General features: G+C 51.6%; 7 protein-coding genes across 7 annotated transcripts; 4 read left to right on the top strand and 3 right to left on the bottom strand.

Annotated features, from left to right (window-relative positions):
* Positions 1–4,203: 4,203 nt before the first annotated feature.
* On the bottom strand, positions 4,204–6,483 carry ASPVEDRAFT_48241 (Zn(II)2Cys6 transcription factor; the record flags this gene model as incomplete). The annotated part of the gene is made up of 2 exons (XM_040813972.1): positions 4,204–6,056; positions 6,141–6,483. The coding sequence occupies 2 exons, from the start codon at positions 6,481–6,483 to the stop codon at positions 4,204–4,206; spliced, it is 2,196 nt and encodes a 731-aa protein (XP_040661721.1).
* A 965-nt stretch (positions 6,484–7,448) lies between these two features.
* ASPVEDRAFT_48240 (alpha-mannosyltransferase) lies at positions 7,449–8,924 on the top strand (the record flags this gene model as incomplete). Its single annotated transcript, XM_040813971.1, has 1 exon — positions 7,449–8,924. One exon carries the CDS (start codon positions 7,449–7,451, stop codon positions 8,922–8,924), a length of 1,476 nt encoding a protein of 491 aa, XP_040661720.1.
* Positions 8,925–9,017: 93 nt separating this feature from the next.
* ASPVEDRAFT_35266 (uncharacterized protein) lies at positions 9,018–9,854 on the bottom strand. Its single transcript, XM_040810958.1, has 3 exons — positions 9,524–9,854; positions 9,334–9,455; positions 9,018–9,267 (listed from the first exon to the last, which is right to left on the bottom strand). The coding sequence occupies exons 1-3, from the start codon at positions 9,666–9,668 to the stop codon at positions 9,166–9,168; spliced, it is 369 nt and encodes a 122-aa protein (XP_040661719.1). The 5' UTR covers positions 9,669–9,854; the 3' UTR covers positions 9,018–9,165.
* Positions 9,855–10,681: 827 nt separating this feature from the next.
* ASPVEDRAFT_121358 (uncharacterized protein) lies at positions 10,682–11,407 on the top strand (the record flags this gene model as incomplete). Its single annotated transcript, XM_040805876.1, has 1 exon — positions 10,682–11,407. The coding sequence occupies one exon, from the start codon at positions 10,682–10,684 to the stop codon at positions 11,405–11,407; it is 726 nt and encodes a 241-aa protein (XP_040661718.1).
* A 416-nt stretch (positions 11,408–11,823) lies between these two features.
* On the top strand, positions 11,824–12,936 carry ASPVEDRAFT_35264 (protein-transporting protein BCP1). Its single transcript, XM_040810957.1, has 2 exons — positions 11,824–12,228; positions 12,292–12,936. Exons 1-2 carry the CDS (start codon positions 11,911–11,913, stop codon positions 12,847–12,849), a joined length of 876 nt encoding a protein of 291 aa, XP_040661717.1. The 5' UTR covers positions 11,824–11,910; the 3' UTR covers positions 12,850–12,936.
* Positions 12,868–14,299, bottom strand: ASPVEDRAFT_58034 (chorismate mutase ARO7). The gene is made up of 3 exons (XM_040815403.1): positions 13,906–14,299; positions 13,118–13,772; positions 12,868–13,065 (listed from the first exon to the last, which is right to left on the bottom strand). The coding sequence occupies exons 1-3, from the start codon at positions 13,974–13,976 to the stop codon at positions 12,988–12,990; spliced, it is 804 nt and encodes a 267-aa protein (XP_040661716.1). The 5' UTR covers positions 13,977–14,299; the 3' UTR covers positions 12,868–12,987.
* Positions 14,300–16,252: 1,953 nt separating this feature from the next.
* mdv1 (WD repeat-containing protein) lies at positions 16,253–18,443 on the top strand (the record flags this gene model as incomplete). Its single annotated transcript, XM_040813970.1, has 5 exons — positions 16,253–16,336; positions 16,414–17,017; positions 17,068–17,265; positions 17,315–18,114; positions 18,168–18,443. 5 exons carry the CDS (start codon positions 16,253–16,255, stop codon positions 18,441–18,443), a joined length of 1,962 nt encoding a protein of 653 aa, XP_040661715.1.
* Positions 18,444–18,469: the final 26 nt, after the last annotated feature.

Below are 18,469 nucleotides of genomic sequence, written 5' to 3'. Positions count from 1 at the left end.
CTCCTGCTTTCTGGATTATTTGTCTGAGTCACGTTGGGCACGTCTCTCGCCGTCAAGGCACGGGTTCAAGATATAGGTTATCCTTCGCCTCGCCTTGACTCAGGGCCATCCACTGCCCTCCAGTTACGCTGGTGCTTTCTCACACAGCTGGACACGCGGAAAACAGGAGCCTACCAGAGTGGGAATGAGAGGGTATATGGATCGGGCAGTGAGTCACCGGCTGAGCCGTCATCGCCCCAGACGGCGGCTGAGCAGTGTATAAATAAAATTTCACCTTGAGTCAAGATTTCTTTGTGTTTAATCTGCCGTCAGACGGCTGCCTATTGGTATGGAGGTGTGGCTGTGGCGAGAGACAGCCCGATTTTTTCATTGGCGGGCGATCGACCTGCGAGAAAAGGCCAGCCAGAGCGTCCGGAGAGTGGCCACTATTATTACTGGCCCCGGGCCATATGGCGCATGGCTGCATGTGCGTCAGGGACGATTCTGGATGTGAGGTCATGTCCCCAGAGCGACCAGTCTGTCCCATGGAAGGCTACCGGATGCATCCGCTGCATTCCGTGGATCAAACGACCCAGCAAAATAAGCTCGACCTCGCTAAGCCGCGACTGCAGCGATGCAAAAGTAAAAAGGCAAAAACTCCTGTTGGGCAACCATCTGTGCGATGGGCTTTACCGCCGACTTGCTGGGCACCCACCACACCATCACACAGGGCAACGGGTCACCGCAAGTTGGAAATACGACAAGACTGGGGTCACTAGTGCCTGGATTCATGGATGAGTTGAATCATTCGGTTGAATTAAAATTCAGGAGGCAGAGATCGCGACTGCTGCCTGCCAGCGAGGCCAGCCGTTCTAGGGCAAAGTGTAACCCCTAGCACAGAAAAGCAAGCATGCGTTTCGCACTCGGGTTGAGAAGAGGCTTCTGATGGCGCACATGGTGTTCTGATGCGAGGGACACGGCACCAATGAGATTGGCAAGGACGATGGAAAAAAGCTCGAGGGCTGCTAGAACTTCGGATCGCAGGGAAATGGGCCCGACAGAATAACTCCGACCCAACGGTTCACCAGCTGCGAATCGCAAAGGCCCAATATATTAGCAAGCAGCGACAAGCACAGACTCGGCGCTCGAAACTGAGTGCGACTGAGACGAACTAGCCAGATCACGGCCCACCATCAGAGTTTTCACACCCCTTGCTCTGCTTATTCTCAATTTCCTGCGCAATCATGGGCGGCCATTTAATATTGTCGATATTTATATTCCGTCTCATTTATTCATTGTCCCGTACGACCGTACTGTATTGTCACTTACCGGGACGCCGTGTCTCATTGGCAAAGGGGGAAGGAGCGATCGAGCGGCCTCTTCCACATACCTCTTGCATCGCGTCTCTACCTTCTCCCCCCCGGCCTTTGCTCGAGACTGCCAATTCCGGCTCTGGACAGGAGATGCCTGGTCGTGTGATTCGTGCATTCCCATCCCCTTTCCTCGCCTCTCCGAGCATCTCAGCTCCAAAGATTCACCCTTGACTCGTCGTCACGGTGTGTCTGAGAGTAATTTCCCCTGGATTGGCAGGATTCGCTTCCACCAGCCTCACGCCGATCGTGCGGCCAAACGAAATGAGCACCTGAAGCAAGGAAAATCCCTGGTTTCACCTGCTGGAAGGATTTGTGTGCATCCAGCCCTTGCCCTGAGCCCTACCCCCCAAGCACATAATGCATGCATGGGACTTTTGTTGGCACGTTGTCCAGGCTTGCTCCATCTACCTGGTTTGAGTGGTCAGAACAGAGCCTGACACGAACATGTTCTCCCCGTAAAATATAGAAATTGATGTAATTCGAGTTTGGATACCCAAATACTCGGCCCTCGAATGGAATGAATGATGAATGATGAATGATGAATGCAAGGCTTGGAAGGCTTACACCAGCATTACGGGGTATAACTATTCATGTCGTCTTACACTCTTCAGCCTTGCATACCATCAGCCATCCCACATAACATGCAACCAGCGAACAACTCAACATCCAAACCCTGGAACTGAAAGACTCGGCCGGTCGCGTCATCCAGCGCTAGCTCCTAGTATTCAGCGACGGTGTTGTCGAGTTGTATGCACACGAGTACAAGCACACCACACTAACCGCTAGCGATTGTATCTCCCGAGAAAATCGGCCCTTATGCGCCTGCGCTGCTGGCTGCACCTGCAAGGCTGACCCTAATCCCTATCGTTCTACCCAAGACTCAGACTAAGAGCAGGTCGGTTCCCACTAGCCTGCCCCGACATGTGCAGTGCTGTCCAACGGAGTGGAGTCGGCGATATCCCCGCAAATGAGCGCTTGACACGCCGAGTAACCGCTGTGGTGGTGGGTTGAACTTCACTCAGTATCAAGGGTGGATTATTTTTTCTTTGTTATCTGGGTGTTGGCATTGAAGTCGAATGGACGGCAAGGAGACCGCTCTTCCTCCTTCCCTTTGGCCTTGTTTTTGTCGATATTACTCGATAGTATGACTTTTTATGGAAGATGGGTGATACTGATACTGCATCCTTTGGGTATTTGAGGAGCTTAGCCCTCGTTCTCATTCTTGATAGGACCCCGCTTCGTCGACACCGTATTCCAGGATTCCATTAACCCTCCAGCCCAACTCGTATCCATCTCGCTTTTCTCCGTATGACTCGAGACCCACGAGCATGATAACAATGACAGCTGATCGTATTCGAGTGCAGAATTGTTGGAGACCTTTTCCGCTCCATACACTCCCACTAGTAAGTTAGTTCGTGGGCGTCTCGAGATTACTAGGGCTCTCGTAGCGTCAGTGCCCTAGCAACGAGTGGAGGTGTGGACTGTGGAGGGGACAGACAGGAGGGGTGGAGGGGTAGTAGGTTGTACTTGGTTGTATGCGTTGTTCATTATTCAACCTCGAAAAAAAAAAAGAAAAAAAAAAAAAAAAAAAAANAAAAAAAAAAAAAAAAAAAAAAAAACAGGTTTCTTCTTGAAAGGGAAAAGGCAAATGTTCAATTTTACAACTGGAACTTAGTAAAAGTACAACTGCGGTATTAGATTCAGTTGCCTGATTTCCCAGATTTATTGCATCGCATTGTCTATGACTAAGTTGCACCACCACTCATAACTAAAGTATGCTATCTTGCATATCGCATATCGCATCTTGCATAAAGCATAAAGCATAAAACAGACGTCGACTGCACAGACACAGACTTACCGGATAGTACTTAGTGCTCCCGGTACTTCCAACTTACCGAGTACCCAGTTCAAGATTCATACTTTATGCACGATGTAAGGGGGACTCGACAGCTCTCCAGCTCGGATCCTGTAGATAAGGCCGGCCGAGAACCTTAACTTTTAGCATCTTCAAGTTCATCTCCCGCATGCAGTGCAGTGCAGTGCAGCCCACTGCAGTTTTCTTCATCCCTGGAGCTAGCGGTAAGGTAGTATCTAGTATCTTGATAGCCGGGTGAAGGACTACAGTGTATACTGTATACTGTATACCGCTCCTTCCGATATCCGATATCGAGCAGCTGCAGCACAGCGCAGTGCAGCGCAGAGCGGTACAGTACAGTGCATCAGAATGCGTACAGTCCAAACGTAATCATATACTGAGTCTGGAGTCTCGACTCTGGACTTTTGGCTCTTGGTAAATCGATTACCGACTTTCCTTCAAAGGATAAATAAGCTCCAACAGTAAGACATGCATAAATACATGAACACCAACAAACAAAAACACAAGCCAACAGGCAGAACCATAAGTTGGTCGTGGTCACCCCTAGCATAATATTGCTTGGTTGTTGCAATGGAAAGAGATTTTCTTGCCTGGCCGGTGTCGGTTTCAAGGCTGGTTTTTTTTTTAGTGAATCGACACCGCTAGATTTCTTTACTGGTTTCGGTGAGACGGAAGAGATGGTGGACTGGAGTGTCGATGTTAATTGTTCACTGGGTCATGGATGGGGGTTTGACGAGGTGGTTGAGCTGGAGTTGAAGTTGTGGGCCTGGGTTAGTAGTGCATGGGTTATTTGACGATTACCTACTGCCCGGATGGTATCGAAGCTTCTTGTTTGGACTCTCTTAACCCAATGATCTAGCAAATCTTACGAATATCTAGTGAAAGTGGTAAAGGCTTTTCATTAAAGTGAGATATATCCAAAGCCGGCCGTTTCTAATTTTAGTTTGTTTCGTTATACATGAACTTCCATAACCGTCACACCACCATATATTCTCCTTCTGCTCGCTTAGCCTGCATCAAATGGTGCCATCGGAACCCTGGTCCTTTGAAAGGCGCCTCAAGCGGCAAAGTCTGTGGGTAGACGGGCGATGCGAGGTAAGCGCTGTTCTCGTTCATTTCAGCAGTAGTGTCCGCCCAGATTTTCTGCAACAGCTCTAGACATGAAAGATTGTTGCAGAAACCCGAGTCCTTGGAGATATCCTGGCAGCGCTCTTGGATGATTCTACGATGTTCTTCGAAAACACACTCTGAGCCGGTGATGAATAGAGGCCACAGCAGGTAGACGTCGGACTTGACTGCTACAATATGTGATATTGAGCGCTGCACAATCTGCTGGATGCGAGGGTGCGACGAGGCTAGATCCGGGTATGCGAGGCGCTCGCTGTAGAGGAGAGCTGAGTGCCGGAATGTTTCAGATATGTGGAAGACGTCCTCCACGTTTTGAGGAGCAACACCCGACTGGCAGAGCGGTGAGGAGGGTGGTGAGATGTACGCGTGCATCGATGGGGGGATAACACCGGTTGCAGACCCTTGGTCGACTCTGTCTTGTGGAAACCGCCACGCCTCTAATTGCTGTCTGACGGAATACCACTCCGCCAAGAAAGCTGGAGACCGAGGCTGCGTGGTCTGGTCGCCGGGTCGCGGCAGGGTCGGCAAAGGGAAAACAAACGGATCACTTTGCGTCGGGACCCTTGAGAGGAGCGCATCGGGAGTGTAGTACGCCATTGACGGCGGCGGGACTGAGGTAGAGATAAAGACGTGCGGTGAAGGTTGTGTGCTATTTTCCTGGCTCTGGCTGAGGAGATTCAACCGACCCAGGTGTGAAATGATTTTGAACAAATCAGCATCACACCCAGCAAGGTTCTCGAGGCCCCATTCATCACCAGCGGTGGCAGTGAGGTCAATATACTTGTTATGCAGTTGAATCTCACGGTCGTTGGTTGTCGCCGTCATGGTGTCGTACCATGAAAACATACGGATGAACCATCTCAGTTCGTCCGACGGATACGGGGAGGAGCGCAACCGGATCGCGAGCAGCTTGGTCACCCCAGCAAACTGGGTTTTGAACTGACCAACCCCGGTGTCACAACCATGAAACAAGCATAGTATTAACAAGGTGGCGAGGACTGAGTCCGAGAGCCTCCTGTGCGGGTCAGCCAGCTCCCTGTTCAGTTCCTTGACCGCCATAGCACGATGATATTGCTCCTCCAAAGCAAACCCGTCCGGGACGGAAGGGTCGGAGCCTTCCTGCATCGATGCATCAGTTAAAGCTCGATGCGCTAGGGAAGACATCCGCGCAGGTTCCGTCCGCCCCGTTGAGAAGGTTCCCCGTTCACGTCTCTGTCGCAGGTTGCTGGTAGACAAGGTGGCAATCGCCTCTTGAAGAGACGTACTAACCTGCGCCATACGCAAGACGGAAGTACGGAAGGGATTTGTTGGGCTATCAAAAGCCACAATCACCGGAGCAATGACTTCTGCATAATAGCTAATTAAGTATCGAAGGCGGGGGGTTCGCCCAACGGACCGTGCGAGAAGCAATTGAGATAACGATGGCGAGTGGTTTGCCGCGGGATGGTAGCAGGAGCTACGTCGTCTCGCCTCTGCAATCGCCTCGTCCGTTTCCTTGTCTTCGGTGGACGAACATGACCACGCTGCTGTTGGTGGCGAGGGAAATGACGGGGACCATGATCCCGTCCAGCTCCCAGGCGCAGAGACTGATTCCACATCTGTTGATGAATCCGTCGATGTGTGTGTCGGCGGATGAGATGGATAATTTGCCGGGCTTGGTTGTCTCCAGAACACCGGTTGAAATTGAGGGGACAGTACTTCTGTCGGGGGAGCAGACTCATGCGCCCCATTAGAGATCGGAGAAGGCTGGGCATAAGACTGGGAGTCCTGGACGGTTGTCGTACTATTTGGCGGTTGCGGCCTTTGACATTCTGGTCCACGACGAGGCTTCTCCTTCCCAGCAGCCGCCGGCTGTGCGCCACTCACTGGTAGAGACAATCCTCGAAATTTCCCGCGGCTTGCAACTCCAACGCCCCATGTCAACGTGGTCTTGTATCCCAAGCACTCGACCCCATATTGTAGGCACTGCGAGCAGTACGGGCGGCGGCGGTCACACGACGAGCCACTGCGGGCGCAGGTGAAGCAATCGTCGGCCGCACCACTCACGACAGTTCTCTTCCGCCTTTTACGGGCAGGCGCCGATGGGGGCGGAGGTTTCTGTACTTTGGCTTGGACAGCCTGCGACATTCTCTGCCGCTGAGGAGTTAAGTCTGACCGGCAGTCCGTGCTGCGCTAATTGCCGAGTATTATCGGGGATAGGGGACGATGCGGAGGTGATCCGCGCTGTGGGGGTCCATGGATTGAGAATGAAAACAGAAACTCACGAACCGGGCAGGGCGAAGAAGTAGTTCTTAGAGGCAAGGAGAGGGGCCGAAGGAAGAGGGGAAGAAAGAAGGAGAAGGGGAGGATTGGAAGAATGGCGCCGCGGTGCCAGGTATAATACGGATAAAGTTCATAATTCTCCGGCGAGGAGACTTTTTTCGGTATCGCCCAGGAAGATTGTTAAGCGTATCCAAAAACCCGCAATACGGCGACGTCTTTAGCAGGCAGAATGGCGATAAGGGCCCTGTTTGGCGGCAGGTTCCGCCACCACAGACCAGCCCGGTTAGTCTGTCGGGACAGTCGAGGCAAGTTATTCAACCCGGGCGATCGGAAACTCGGAGTTCAACCAAAGTCTGCGTGCCGATCGTCCTGTCTGTCTTTGAATCCGCTGAGAGTAGATCACCAGCGGCAACGATCTGCCGGGTCTTCAGTCATTCTATTCGATTGTCGACTGTCAAGGGGTCGACGTTGTGGCAGACCGCGTGCTTGGTGCACGATGCACAACGTGGCTGATTATTCAGCAGACGCCGAGGTGATCTGCATTGCGCCTTCCGCTCTTGGCCCCGAGCTAAGTTTCAGGGGTTTTGCCACCGCTTGCCGTCTTGGGGTTCTTGTTACAAAGTGCTGAGAAATTGCGTGGACTTTGATTTCTTCGTGGAACTCTGACTGCTGCAGATTGAGACTTTTGATTTCCAAGAAACGTGTCGAGGCCGGTGATCTAGAGCTGCCCAATTTATTTTGAATATTGGCTGCGCCGCCGAAGCGTGATTGCCGCTGTAATAATCAAAGCCAGCTACCATGCGACTCTTGCCACCACCAACATCATAGTCATGCCCGTTATCCGCCGCAGTCGGCTGAGGACGGTCCTGTCCACAGTCGCTGCGTTGTTCCTTGTTGCCACTGTCTTCAAGATCAATTGGACTCCAGCGCCTGCCTCGGTGGTGGTCCCTAACACCGCCTTCGAAGTGCCTCTGCCCGAACGCCAAAGTGTGTTTTGGAAGGCCTTCAAGCCGATACTAGAAGCGCACTCACCGAATTGCCCGTCGCCCCTGCATGATCAGGATGTTGAAGCTACTCACTTCAATGTGACCACTGCTGAAATCCGGCCTGACTTGACGTTCATGGACGAACCCAACGTGGTAGCGATGCAGGATGCTCATTCACATTTCTTGGATGATATCGCAGATATGAAGAAGGTTCGTCCAGTCCATGCTCCTGGTACCCGCGGTATAGTCTCCACTGCCGGTGGTCAATACCTTCCTGTCTTCCTTGCTACCCTGCGGATGCTACGACGTACCGGGTCGGAACTCCCGGTGGAGGTTTATATGAAAGATGCCAGCGAGCATGAGAAGAGCATCTGCGACGAAGTCCTCCCGAAGCTGAACGCACGGTGTCTTATACTTGCCGACGTGATGAAGAAGGACTTCATAGAGCATTACCAGCTCAAGGTTTTCGCCGTGCTTTTATCTTCTTTCGAGGAAGTGGTTTGGATGGACGCGGACTGCTTTCCTCTCCACAAGCCTGAGCTGCTTCTTGATTCGGAGGCGTTCAAATCGACGGGCTTGATCACCTGGCCTGACTTTTGGGAAACAACAGTATCGCCTCTCTACTTCCGAATCTCGAAACAGGAAGAACCCCCGATGGACGCTCGGCAGGCAACCGAGGCCGGTGCTTTCGTTATTTCCAAGAAATCTCATTTGCGGACACTGCTACTGTCTGCCTACTATAACTACTACGGCCCAACCCACTATTTCCGGCTGTTGTCGCAAGGTGCACCGGGTGAGGGGGACAAAGAAACCTTCCTGCAAGCTGCCTCCGCCCTTGGCGAATCCTTTTATGCTGTCAGCGAGAGAGTTCAAGCGATTGGCCATCCCGCACCGGACGGGATGTCTGGCTCTGCCATGGCCCAGTCTGATCCAATCCAAGACCACGATTTGGTTAGCAAGGGACTACTACGGGTCGTTGACCCTAGCATAGCCGAAGCACCGAGGATATTTTTCATCCACGCCAATTATCCCAAATTCAACCCCGGGGGGAATGTCTGGGGAACGGAGTTCGAGACCGCCCCGACAGTTCGGCCTGACGGGACACTGGGCCGGGCATGGATTTTTCCAGAAGATGCCATTCAGCGGTTTGGATATGATGCCGAGAAGGCGTATTGGGAAGAGCTTAAATTCATCAGCTGCGACCCTGGAATTGAATTCCAGACATGGGTGTCTAAGGTTGAGACTTGCCGCAAGGTCGAGCAGTACTGGGGAGAAGTTTTTGCAGAACCGCATGACGACGACTTCCAATGGAGTGCGTGATTGAGTGACCACATATTTGCAGAATTGACGATTCTACGACATATATTTACGAGCGACGACCGCTGATATCAGCTGTACTATATCGCATAATACTTGGTTTTTTTTTTCTTTTTCTTTTTTTGAACTTTTGCATATTACAGCCTGGGATATAATAGAACGAACCCAACCATCGAAGGCAACAACTTAGCGTCGCAATCCAAACTTCATTATATCATATTGTACAGTTCACGTCATGAACAATCTATTTCTTAATCCCCTTCTCCTTCAACCGCAGCTCATCTTCTTCTTGCAACTCTTTGTCAATCTTCGCTCCTTTTGATGGCTCGTTTCCGTGAAGCTTGGCCTGCATAGTTTATTAGCCACTTCAACTTTTACATATTTGGAGGTGAACAGGTGAAAGCAAACATACCGGCTTCTCAGGATCCTGCTTGCTAAGTTCAGCCTCGGGCTGGATATCCCGGTTGTGGTGGTGTGAGGGGTCAGCCTCTTTGCTCTGGGCGGCGAGTCGGTTTGCAATGGAGCGTCCGTCCTCTATAGAGCAGTAGCTGTTAGATCTTGCTTTCTCCACTTTGAAAATTCGTGCTGGTGCGAGAACATACTTGAATCAAGGGTGGAATGGCTCCCCTTCTCGCCCTGCTCGTATTGCTGCTGCTCCTTGATGGCGGACTGGGGCAGGTTGCGCTGGTCGCCAGCTTCGTAGAAGGCGCCCTTGCCGACGGATGATTGGGCAGCTGAGTGAGACATGTTCGTAGTTTTGATGTATGTAGGTTTTTTGAGATGTAGATGGGAATGGAAATGGGTATCGAATGAAATATGGAATAAATGCAGAGGGTGTTGAAGTGAAGAGCTATGGTACGCTTCTGGTGGGCGTCTATATAGGGTTACGTTGAGGAGGTGATGTCATTATATCATAGTTGACGTTCTAGGCATTGAGATCATACGTGGGGCCCGTGAGCGAGAACACCTTGTTAAGTGTTGCTTTCTGGCCGCGGGCGAGAATGTCATCAATGGTTCTCGACGGTGCTGGAATCTGATCGTTACCTATGCCGTAAAGCTGGTTTCTTGGGGCTGCCGACCAGGGCAGAGCTATGTTTCTATGACGTTTTGGGTGTCGTGTGCTTTGGAGCTCGACCTAGTGGCAGGTTGCTGACTGGCTTTGACTTTGATAAATAATAAGTACTTGGCAGGGTGATGTTCGAGAATTCTAAGATGTTGCAAATACTGTTGCGCCGTGTGGTTTCATGCCTGTCTGCTGTCTAGATGAAGCTATACTACCCCGCATATATTTTTCGAGAATCTCTGCAGCGATAAGCTTAAAATTTGCCCATCTGGCTCAAGCTCTACCAACTTTATAATGTTCGGACCAGTCTAAGTGCTTATACGGCGATTATTGCTCTTTCGCCTTTGACACAAAGGATCATGGTCTATCCAGCTGCCAAATCCGGAAAGGATGAGACATCCCACTTCAGCTGGTCCAGGCTCTTCCAGCTGCATACCACGACTCCAATTTACTCCAATTGATAGGCTACACCGGATCTCTCCGGACCAGCTGTTTCTCCAAAGCAGCCAGAGGAGTCGAGGCTGATACCCCAATGGTCCGACTGCCCCTGCCCCGTTTCCATCGGCAGCTCCATCACGTTCTCACCGACACGCTATCCCTCGCCCTCAAAAGGCCTCTGAATCCCCCACTCCGGCAACACACACCTCCCAAGCTTCACAAAGGCCGGAACCAGCTCTTCCCACGAAATTTATCCACAATGGCTACCCCTTCACTAGACCCCCGCTACCAAACCCTCTTCCAAACTCTCGAATCCCGCTTCGCACAGGCAACCTCCATCCCTGCCGAAAAATGGCACATCCTCGCAACAGCCACCCTCGCCGCAAGCCCAGACCCCGAACGCGCAGACCAGCTCTACCTCTACCTAACCTCGCAGCCAGCATATAGCACCTCCGAGGCACGCAAACAACTAGTCCGCCGCATCCGCGAAGCACTCTTTAAATCTGTCATAATCGTCGGCGTCTGCAAGCCCATCGAAGCAATCCTATCCCTGTCCAAGGTCGAAAAGGAAGAAGATAAGGACTTCTCCGCGCCAACACGGGAGGACTGGGCTTGTGACGCGGCGAACCACCAGCGCGGGGTCGACTGGTTCAGCAAGCTCTATGCGCGCAATAGCGGGGCGACGCTGGATCTGTTTGCGGCTCACAAGGACTTCTCGTGGCTGAGTATGGAGATTACGTATGGGCTGTTTTTGAGTGATCGCCAGGTCCTGGATGATTTGGATACGCAGATGGTTGTGCTCCCGGCGATTATGAGCCAGAATCTGCCGAATGAGACGCATTGGCATATTCGTGGGACTAGGCGGTTGGGTGTTCCCATTGAGGATGTGAAGATTGTGACTGAGTGTGTGAAAACTGTTGCGGAGTTTTATGGGGTCAAGTTGGATAAGGTGCCTACTGTTGAAGAGGTGGAGAAGGATGTGTAGACTGGCTATTTTCGATGGTTGGGTATAGATGGTGATATAGAGGAGTTTGTATTAATCCTACTATGAGATATCAGTCAATGGGTTGTGTTCCATCAGTTTCGATCAAGAAAGATATGTAAGAATAGTCCGGACTGGCTTTTGCCTGAATTATTTAGAAAACAACCGCGAGAGTGGTATACCAATTAGTACTATATATAGACCAATGGATGTTGGCCATTTCAAAAACCAGAGGTCACCGTGGTTGCAAAATATGACGGGAAAATATCGAGAGGTAGAAACTCCGCATATTTAATATATATATTATTTTCTTCCAATTGAGAAACTGTGGAAGAATAGCGATGTCGTCAAGATTATTTATTCACAGTGGAAGATTGACGGATCTGCACCCAATCAGGAAAGACAATTCCGGAGCTGGAGCAATAATTTTTATCGATTCCCCTCACTTCGAAGTCAACCTTCCACACCACCCACCACCCACCAACCCCGCAAACAGCACAATCACAATGGGCAAGCGCAAGCAAATCAAGGACGGCGACGTCGCTATGGGCGGCACAGATCCCAACGTCGACGGCGACTCCTCAGACGAGGACATGGAGATAGTCAACGTTGATTTCGAATGGTTCGACTTCCAAGAGATCGATTTCCACGGCCTCAAGAACCTCATCCGCCAACTGTTCGACGTTGATGCTCAGGACATCGACCTCTCTGCCTTGTCTGACCTGATTATCTCACAGCCTCATCTTGGCTCAACGGTGAAGACAGATGGGAAGGAGTCGGACCCGTATGCGTTTTTGACCGTGCTGAACCTGCAAGAGCATAGTGTACGTTTACAATCTAGATACGGTACTTGATTCCCAGACAGGATAGCTGACTGGATTGGATAGGAAAACCCCGGCGTTAAAGGTCTAACCGCCTACCTGAAACGAAGAGCCAGCAGCACACCCTCCCTAGCCCCCCTCGCCGAACTTCTCTCCAAAACACCCATCCCGCCGATCGGACTCATCCTCACGGAGCGTCTCATCAACATGCCGGTCGAGGTCATCCCGCCGATGTACGGCATGCTGCAGGAGGAAATCGCCCAGTCGATTGAGGAGAAGAAGCCATGTAACTTCTCGCACTACCTGATCGTGTCCAAGAACTACGAGGAGGTTGAGTCGAAGCTGGATGCGGAGGAGTCGCGGCCACAGAAGAAGAAGAAGAAGGCCGCCGCTGAGAAGGGACAGAGGTTCTTTTTCCACCCTGAGGATGAGGTGCTGGAGCGCCATGCTCTATGTACGGGTGGGTATGACTGGTTGCATAAGCATGATGAGGGACACTCGGATTCGAAGCGGGCGTTCCAGGAGTTGGGAATTCTGACGAAGGGTAGTTTAATGCTTTTCGAGGCTGGGAAGCTGGACGGTGCGGTGAAGGATATGGCGGAGGGCTACAAGCCGCCGGCATAATTGACGTTTTATGGTATGATTTATAGATTAATGTGGCCATGATAGAGCAATATAAAAGTTGTCTATTTTTTTCCCCCCCCGAACTAAAAATATCTATGTGTCGTTACTGCATAACGGACTATGCGCAAGGGGGAGAGTTTACTCCCATTGTGTACCCTTCAAGCGCTGCATCAGATACTCTACCTCCACGACTTTGGTCAAAGGAATGACATATTCCTATTCTCGTTAGTTTCATTCCACAACTGAATAAACGGCGACGAGTGCTTACCTTGTACATGGCCTGGACAGCATTAACATCAATCTTCGCCCCCGACTGATCAGGGAACCCAGGATCCGTGCCATAAGTCTTCGCCTTGAGCGCCAGCCTCTCAAGTACCTTCTGCTCAACCTTCGCATCCGTAATCGCCTCATCAATGCCCTTGCGATCTTCAGCCTTAATCAGCGCCACAAACCTCTCCGTCTCCTTCTGGAACTTCGACTCCGCAACAAACTTCCCAAAGTGAATACGCCGCGACAGCGCCTGCAAACAGCTCACATCGCACGTCGCCGCAGACCCGTAGTTCTCTTGCTTTTCGCCCCGGTCACCCCGGTCGCCAAACCTTGTGCACACCGCGGGGAGAATGTTCTCGACGTAGCGCTGCTTGATTACCTCGTTCACGCTCACGTCGTTGTCGTGCAGGATCCTGGGGTAAGAGAGGGGTTGGAGAATTGGCTTTTCGAGGGCGGATGGGAAGAAAGGATACTCGTCGGGGGACTCGAAGCGGCGGACGCGGGACTGCAGGCGTTCTTGCTCGCGGAGGAGGTAGTCCATAAGGCTGATATGTTCATCTGGGATTGAGACGCCGCCGGGGGCGTATATTGTCGGGTTTAGGGGGAACTGAACACGCTCGATTAAATGGAAGGTTATTGTATCTTCCAACCGGCTGTTTTGTTTATTTTTTTCATCGTTAGTTTCGCTTTACTTTGCTTTGCGAGATTCGGGCTGTTGCCTTTGGGCCGTAGAGAATGGAGGGGATTTTTGCGGGGTATGCGACTCCGATGTCGCTGCGGCCTTACATGAGTTGGAAGCGGATGTTGGCGAGGTCCAGGGCTTTTGAGGCATCCGAGAGGTCAATTGCTGTATCCATAGTGTGAGGCAGTGTCTATTTATTGGGATGGAGCGGAGATATCAAAGCTGGCAGGACGAGGAAGGGTGAGATTCGGGGGAAGAGCATTTTGGTTGAGCTGCGGGGCGGGTCTGGCTTTATTCTCCCAGGAACAACGAGCCGACGCCAATACCACCTGGCAGTCTGAAAGGTGACGTCCCCGACTGAAAAAAGCAATACCGACTATCTGGGCCCGAAAAGGGAGCGGAGGCAATAATGAATCCAATATTGTAGGGATTTTTCTGTTTGTTGTCAATGAGGGGACCTGCTACCGGGCTGGGTTTGGAACTAAGTCCTGTTCATCCCTTCATGCAATGTATCATGCATTCAGCCGCCGTTTGGTGCTGAAGTGGACCTCTGAACCACCTGTACAATTCTAAGAGGATGCCAAAATTTCTGTGCAACTTTGTGCTCTGGGCTCTGGTGAAACCGCGGATTCCCACAGAAAAACAAGCGTGGTGTCTTCAGGGTCATTGACGAGATATCTCACAAGTTTATGTGAGTTGAGGGAAGCCATAAATGATTTTGAAGAGGAAGCTTTGATCGATGGCCATTCGCCTGCAAGGCAACAAGCACTGCCTAGTTCAAGCGCTACGAGTTACTAGTATCAGGTCTGATTCGTGCCGCCATCTTCACCCTCCTCAAGGACGAACACTTTCAACTCACTGGCCCTTTTATCGAAATGACACAGCTCTTAAACTTACCGATCGAGCTAGTGCAACTGATTATAGACCATCAAGAATCTCAACGCGACACCAACGCCCTCATCCGCACCTGTTCCTACCTTTATAATACGTTCAATGTGTCCCTCTATCAGTATAACCTGAAACACCGCAACCGCTCAGTGTTGTTCTGGGCGGCCCAGCGCGGTATCGATGGCGCAGCTGCAAACTCATTGAGGGCAGGGCCATATACCGAAGTGACGGATATAACTGGAGAGACGCCGCTGACAATAGCTGCCACGCGAGGACACTTGGGTGTTATGAAGCAGCTGCTCACCGTCGTTGACCACGGGCTTGATCTCGAGACAAGAGGCCAGTATGATCGAACCGGATTGGCATTCGCAGCTTGCTACGGACAAACAGAAGCAGCCAAGTTATTACTTGAGCGGGGCGCGGACCGTGAAGCAAAAGATATGGATGGGAAGACACCTTTGCTATTGGCCGCTTTGAACGGTCACGACGAAACCGTCAGGCTATTTCTCGACCATGGAGCTGCGGTAGAGGCACAGGACCAGCATGGCCGAACGGCACTCTCCTGGGCTGCAGAGCACGGAAGCCTCAGCGTCGTTGACCTCCTGCTGTGCCAGGGAGCGGTTGTTGATATCATGACAGCTAATGGCAGTACACCACTGATTCTTGCGGTGCGAGCTGGACACGAGGGAGTGGTCAAGAGATTGCTTAAGGCTGGAGCGGACCCGAATGCTAGCAGTGCCAACGGATGGACTGCGCTGCATCACGCGGCGTACAATCTCCAGGGACAAGTGGTTAGGCATTTGTTAGAGGCAGGAAGTGACCCAAGGGCTACAATTTCGCACAATGTATACCGGGGCAAAACGCCAGCGGACCTAGCTCGCATGGTTATAGTGAGTACGTCTGAGAAGAACGCGGTATATGAGATTCTCATGACGGCCGCTGGAGACAGTCCCTTGGGAAGTGTCAACACCGGAGAATGAATTATGGATCAAAAGTGGTCGATCTTCGTCAAGAGCTCCTGCTGGCGATCGGGAACCCGGAAGATGGGAGAGTGTATCCACCAGGGGCATTACTCGCACAGCTGTACGACGCGGCCCCGTGGTGGTCTTGAGTTTGACGTCTAGGTTACAACGGGCTCCGTGCTATATCTCTAGCAATGTCCGGTCGCCGTTCCTGCTTCAGCAGGATAGAATCCTTACTGTGCAAACGATGAGCTCCGTCGACGGGTCTGCCAGGCTTGCGTTTCCACGACCACAATATCAAAGCAAGTCACGAGCCTTAATTTATTTATCATGAATTAAAGACATTCTAGCTGATAAGGAAATTAAAATAATAAATAAATGTTGGCCGAAAGTGCAAATGACCTGCTGGAGCGGTTGTCTGCGGTATGGAACGGCAAAATCACATTTCGAATTGTAGGGATCCGGCGCCGCGGTAAACGTCGCGTGCAGCTTTAGAACTTCCTCAAGCGACCCAAACTACCCACGCGCTCCTGTCTTTCGCCAATCTTGCTTCCAAAGCCGTATGTCTATTTGGCCTTAGAGGATTACTCTCGTCCGTGCCATGGACAAGCACCGCCGCGATGACTCTCCCTCCGGTCTATCAGACATTGTCGAGCGTGATGGGCTCCTGGGAACCGGCATTACCGTACCTCCCCCTCTCCTCCCTCTCTACTCGCCTCTGAGACTTCGCGAGAGTATCGCTAACTAACAATGCTTGAACAGTCTCGGCACATCGAGGCCTTCGGGAGAAAGGTCACATCAACTGCTGGGCACTTGATGGGCCCCTCCGGCGACCCGACCAACAACCCCCATCTTCAAAACGCCATGGCTGATATCCAGCGCGAGCTGCGACGCCCCGGTACACAGCGCAAAGTATTCGCCCTCACACGAACGACCCCGACCGATCTCGTTCGCTCCAAATTGTCGACTGCCGAAATCCAGTCTCGCGCCCTCTCCTCTCTCCCCGACGACCTCCTTGAGAACATCCCTGACGACTCTAGCAGCTACTCGCTCTTCCAAGGATTTCAGGTCTCGCAGGATGACCAGGAATATAGGAAGACACATCGCAGGGGGCGATCGAAGTCGAAGAAGCTGTTGAAAGATAAGGAGGGGGACAAGCAGGCCCTTCCGTCTACTTCGAGTGATATGAGAAAGGAGCGGGACCTGCTGAATCGACGGATGGAGTTAATGGGCGTTCGGAAGAACATGTGCAGCTCGGAGATTCTTGACATTGACAATAAGATTGCGAACTTTCATCGAATGCGCCAAATCGTCTTGGACCGCTTGGCTGGGCTGGAGATGGAAGAGGCCGAACTTGAACATGAAGGTGCGTTATACATCTACTAGTTTTGGGTAATCTAGCTGACTCGGTTACAGTTAATGAGATTGAAAATAAATTGGAGGATATGGGAGAGGGGTCTGACCAGACTGCACAAAACGAGGCTCCCACACCAGCGTCCGAGGGCAATGAAGAACCTTCTTCTTCAGAGGACCAGGCCATGGATGCGTCGTTCATGTCGGAATCAATATACCAGAAAATACCCTCACCGCGGAGCTTGAAACATCGATCAATACGTATGAAATTGTGATATTTAGGTCAGGAGTAACGGCTAATTGATTATAGGGAAACGATCCATGCCGGTTCTGCACGAGCATTTTGCACCGGGTTCTGAAATAAAGGAAATGCAAGCGCATAACGATGTCGTCACAGCTATTGATTTCGACTATCCGTTTGGCACCATGATCACGGCCGCATTGGACGACACTGTTCGGGTTTGGGATCTCAACGTCGGCCGCTGTACAGGATTCTTGGAAGGACACAATGCCTCGGTCAGGTGCCTTCAGATTGAGGACAATGTTGTCGCAACCGGTTCCATGGATGCTTCTGTGAAGCTCTGGGACTTGAGCCGTGCCCGGACTGCTCACAAAGATAACCGCGTCAACGGCAACGGCGAGGGAGACGATGCCGACGATGCTACGGTCGTGTCCCAATCAACCTCTTTGGAAGATTGTCATGTATACTCCTTGGATGCCCATGTGGGTGAAGTGACGGCATTGCACTTCAAGGGAAATACATTAGTATCCGGATCTGCCGACAAGACACTGCGACAATGGGATCTGGTGAAGGGCCGCTGCGTGCAGACACTGGATGTTCTTTGGGCTGCTGCTCAGGCATCTTCAATCGGAAGTGAGTCACAATGGCGTCCATCTGGACGTTTACCGGATGCTTCTGCCGATTTTGTGGGTGCCGTGCAATGCTTTGATGCTGCCCTAGCTTGTGGTACTGCTGATGGTATGGTCCGGCTGTGGGATTTGCGCAGCGGGCAAGTCCACCGAAGCCTAGTAGGACACACTGGCCCCGTAACGTGTCTGCAGTTTGATGATGTACACTTGGTGACAGGAAGCATGGATCGCAGTATCAGAGTATGTGCCCCCGCCTTTTCTATTCCATTCTGCGGTATACTAACTTGATATAGATATGGGATCTTCGTATGGGATCGATTTACGATGCCTATGGTTACGATAAGCCAATCACCAGCATGATGTTTGACACAAAACGGATTGCAGCCGCCGCTGGGGAGGACGTCGTCAAGGTCTACGACAAGGCCGATGGTCACCACTGGGATTGCGGTGCCGGAGTTGGTGCGGATGAATCGGTACCAGGCCCTGCAACTGTCGAGCGTGTCCGACTCAAGGATGGATTCCTTATTGAAGGCCGCAAGGACGGAATCGTTTCGGCCTGGACTTGTTAGGTCACGCGTATATGACCCGGTTGAAC

Source organism: Aspergillus versicolor (assembly GCF_001890125.1).
Source record: "Aspergillus versicolor CBS 583.65 unplaced genomic scaffold ASPVEscaffold_1, whole genome shotgun sequence".
Classification (NCBI taxonomy): Eukaryota; Fungi; Ascomycota; class Eurotiomycetes; order Eurotiales; family Aspergillaceae; genus Aspergillus; species Aspergillus versicolor.
Note: the sequence above shows the minus strand (reverse complement) of the source record. Positions and strands in the feature narration are given on the sequence as shown.

Excerpts from the sequence above, each read along its gene's own strand:
- ASPVEDRAFT_35264 (XM_040810957.1), top strand. The coding sequence starts at position 11,911 with ATGGGCAAGCGCAAGCAAATCAAGGACGGCGACGTCGCTATGGGCGGC. Across the intron at positions 12,229-12,291 it reads TGAACCTGCAAGAGCATAGT|GAAAACCCCGGCGTTAAAGG; the intron begins GTACGTTTACAA and ends TGGATTGGATAG.
- ASPVEDRAFT_35266 (XM_040810958.1), bottom strand. The coding sequence starts at position 9,668 with ATGTCTCACTCAGCTGCCCAATCATCCGTCGGCAAGGGCGCCTTCTAC. Across the intron at positions 9,456-9,523 it reads CCATTCCACCCTTGATTCAA|AGGACGGACGCTCCATTGCA; the intron begins GTATGTTCTCGC and ends ACTGCTCTATAG. Across the intron at positions 9,268-9,333 it reads AGCAGGATCCTGAGAAGCCG|GCCAAGCTTCACGGAAACGA; the intron begins GTATGTTTGCTT and ends TAAACTATGCAG.
- ASPVEDRAFT_58034 (XM_040815403.1), bottom strand. The coding sequence starts at position 13,976 with ATGGATACAGCAATTGACCTCTCGGATGCCTCAAAAGCCCTGGACCTC. Across the intron at positions 13,773-13,905 it reads AACATCCGCTTCCAACTCAT|CCGGTTGGAAGATACAATAA; the intron begins GTAAGGCCGCAG and ends TAAACAAAACAG. Across the intron at positions 13,066-13,117 it reads CTGTCCAGGCCATGTACAAG|GAATATGTCATTCCTTTGAC; the intron begins GTAAGCACTCGT and ends TAACGAGAATAG.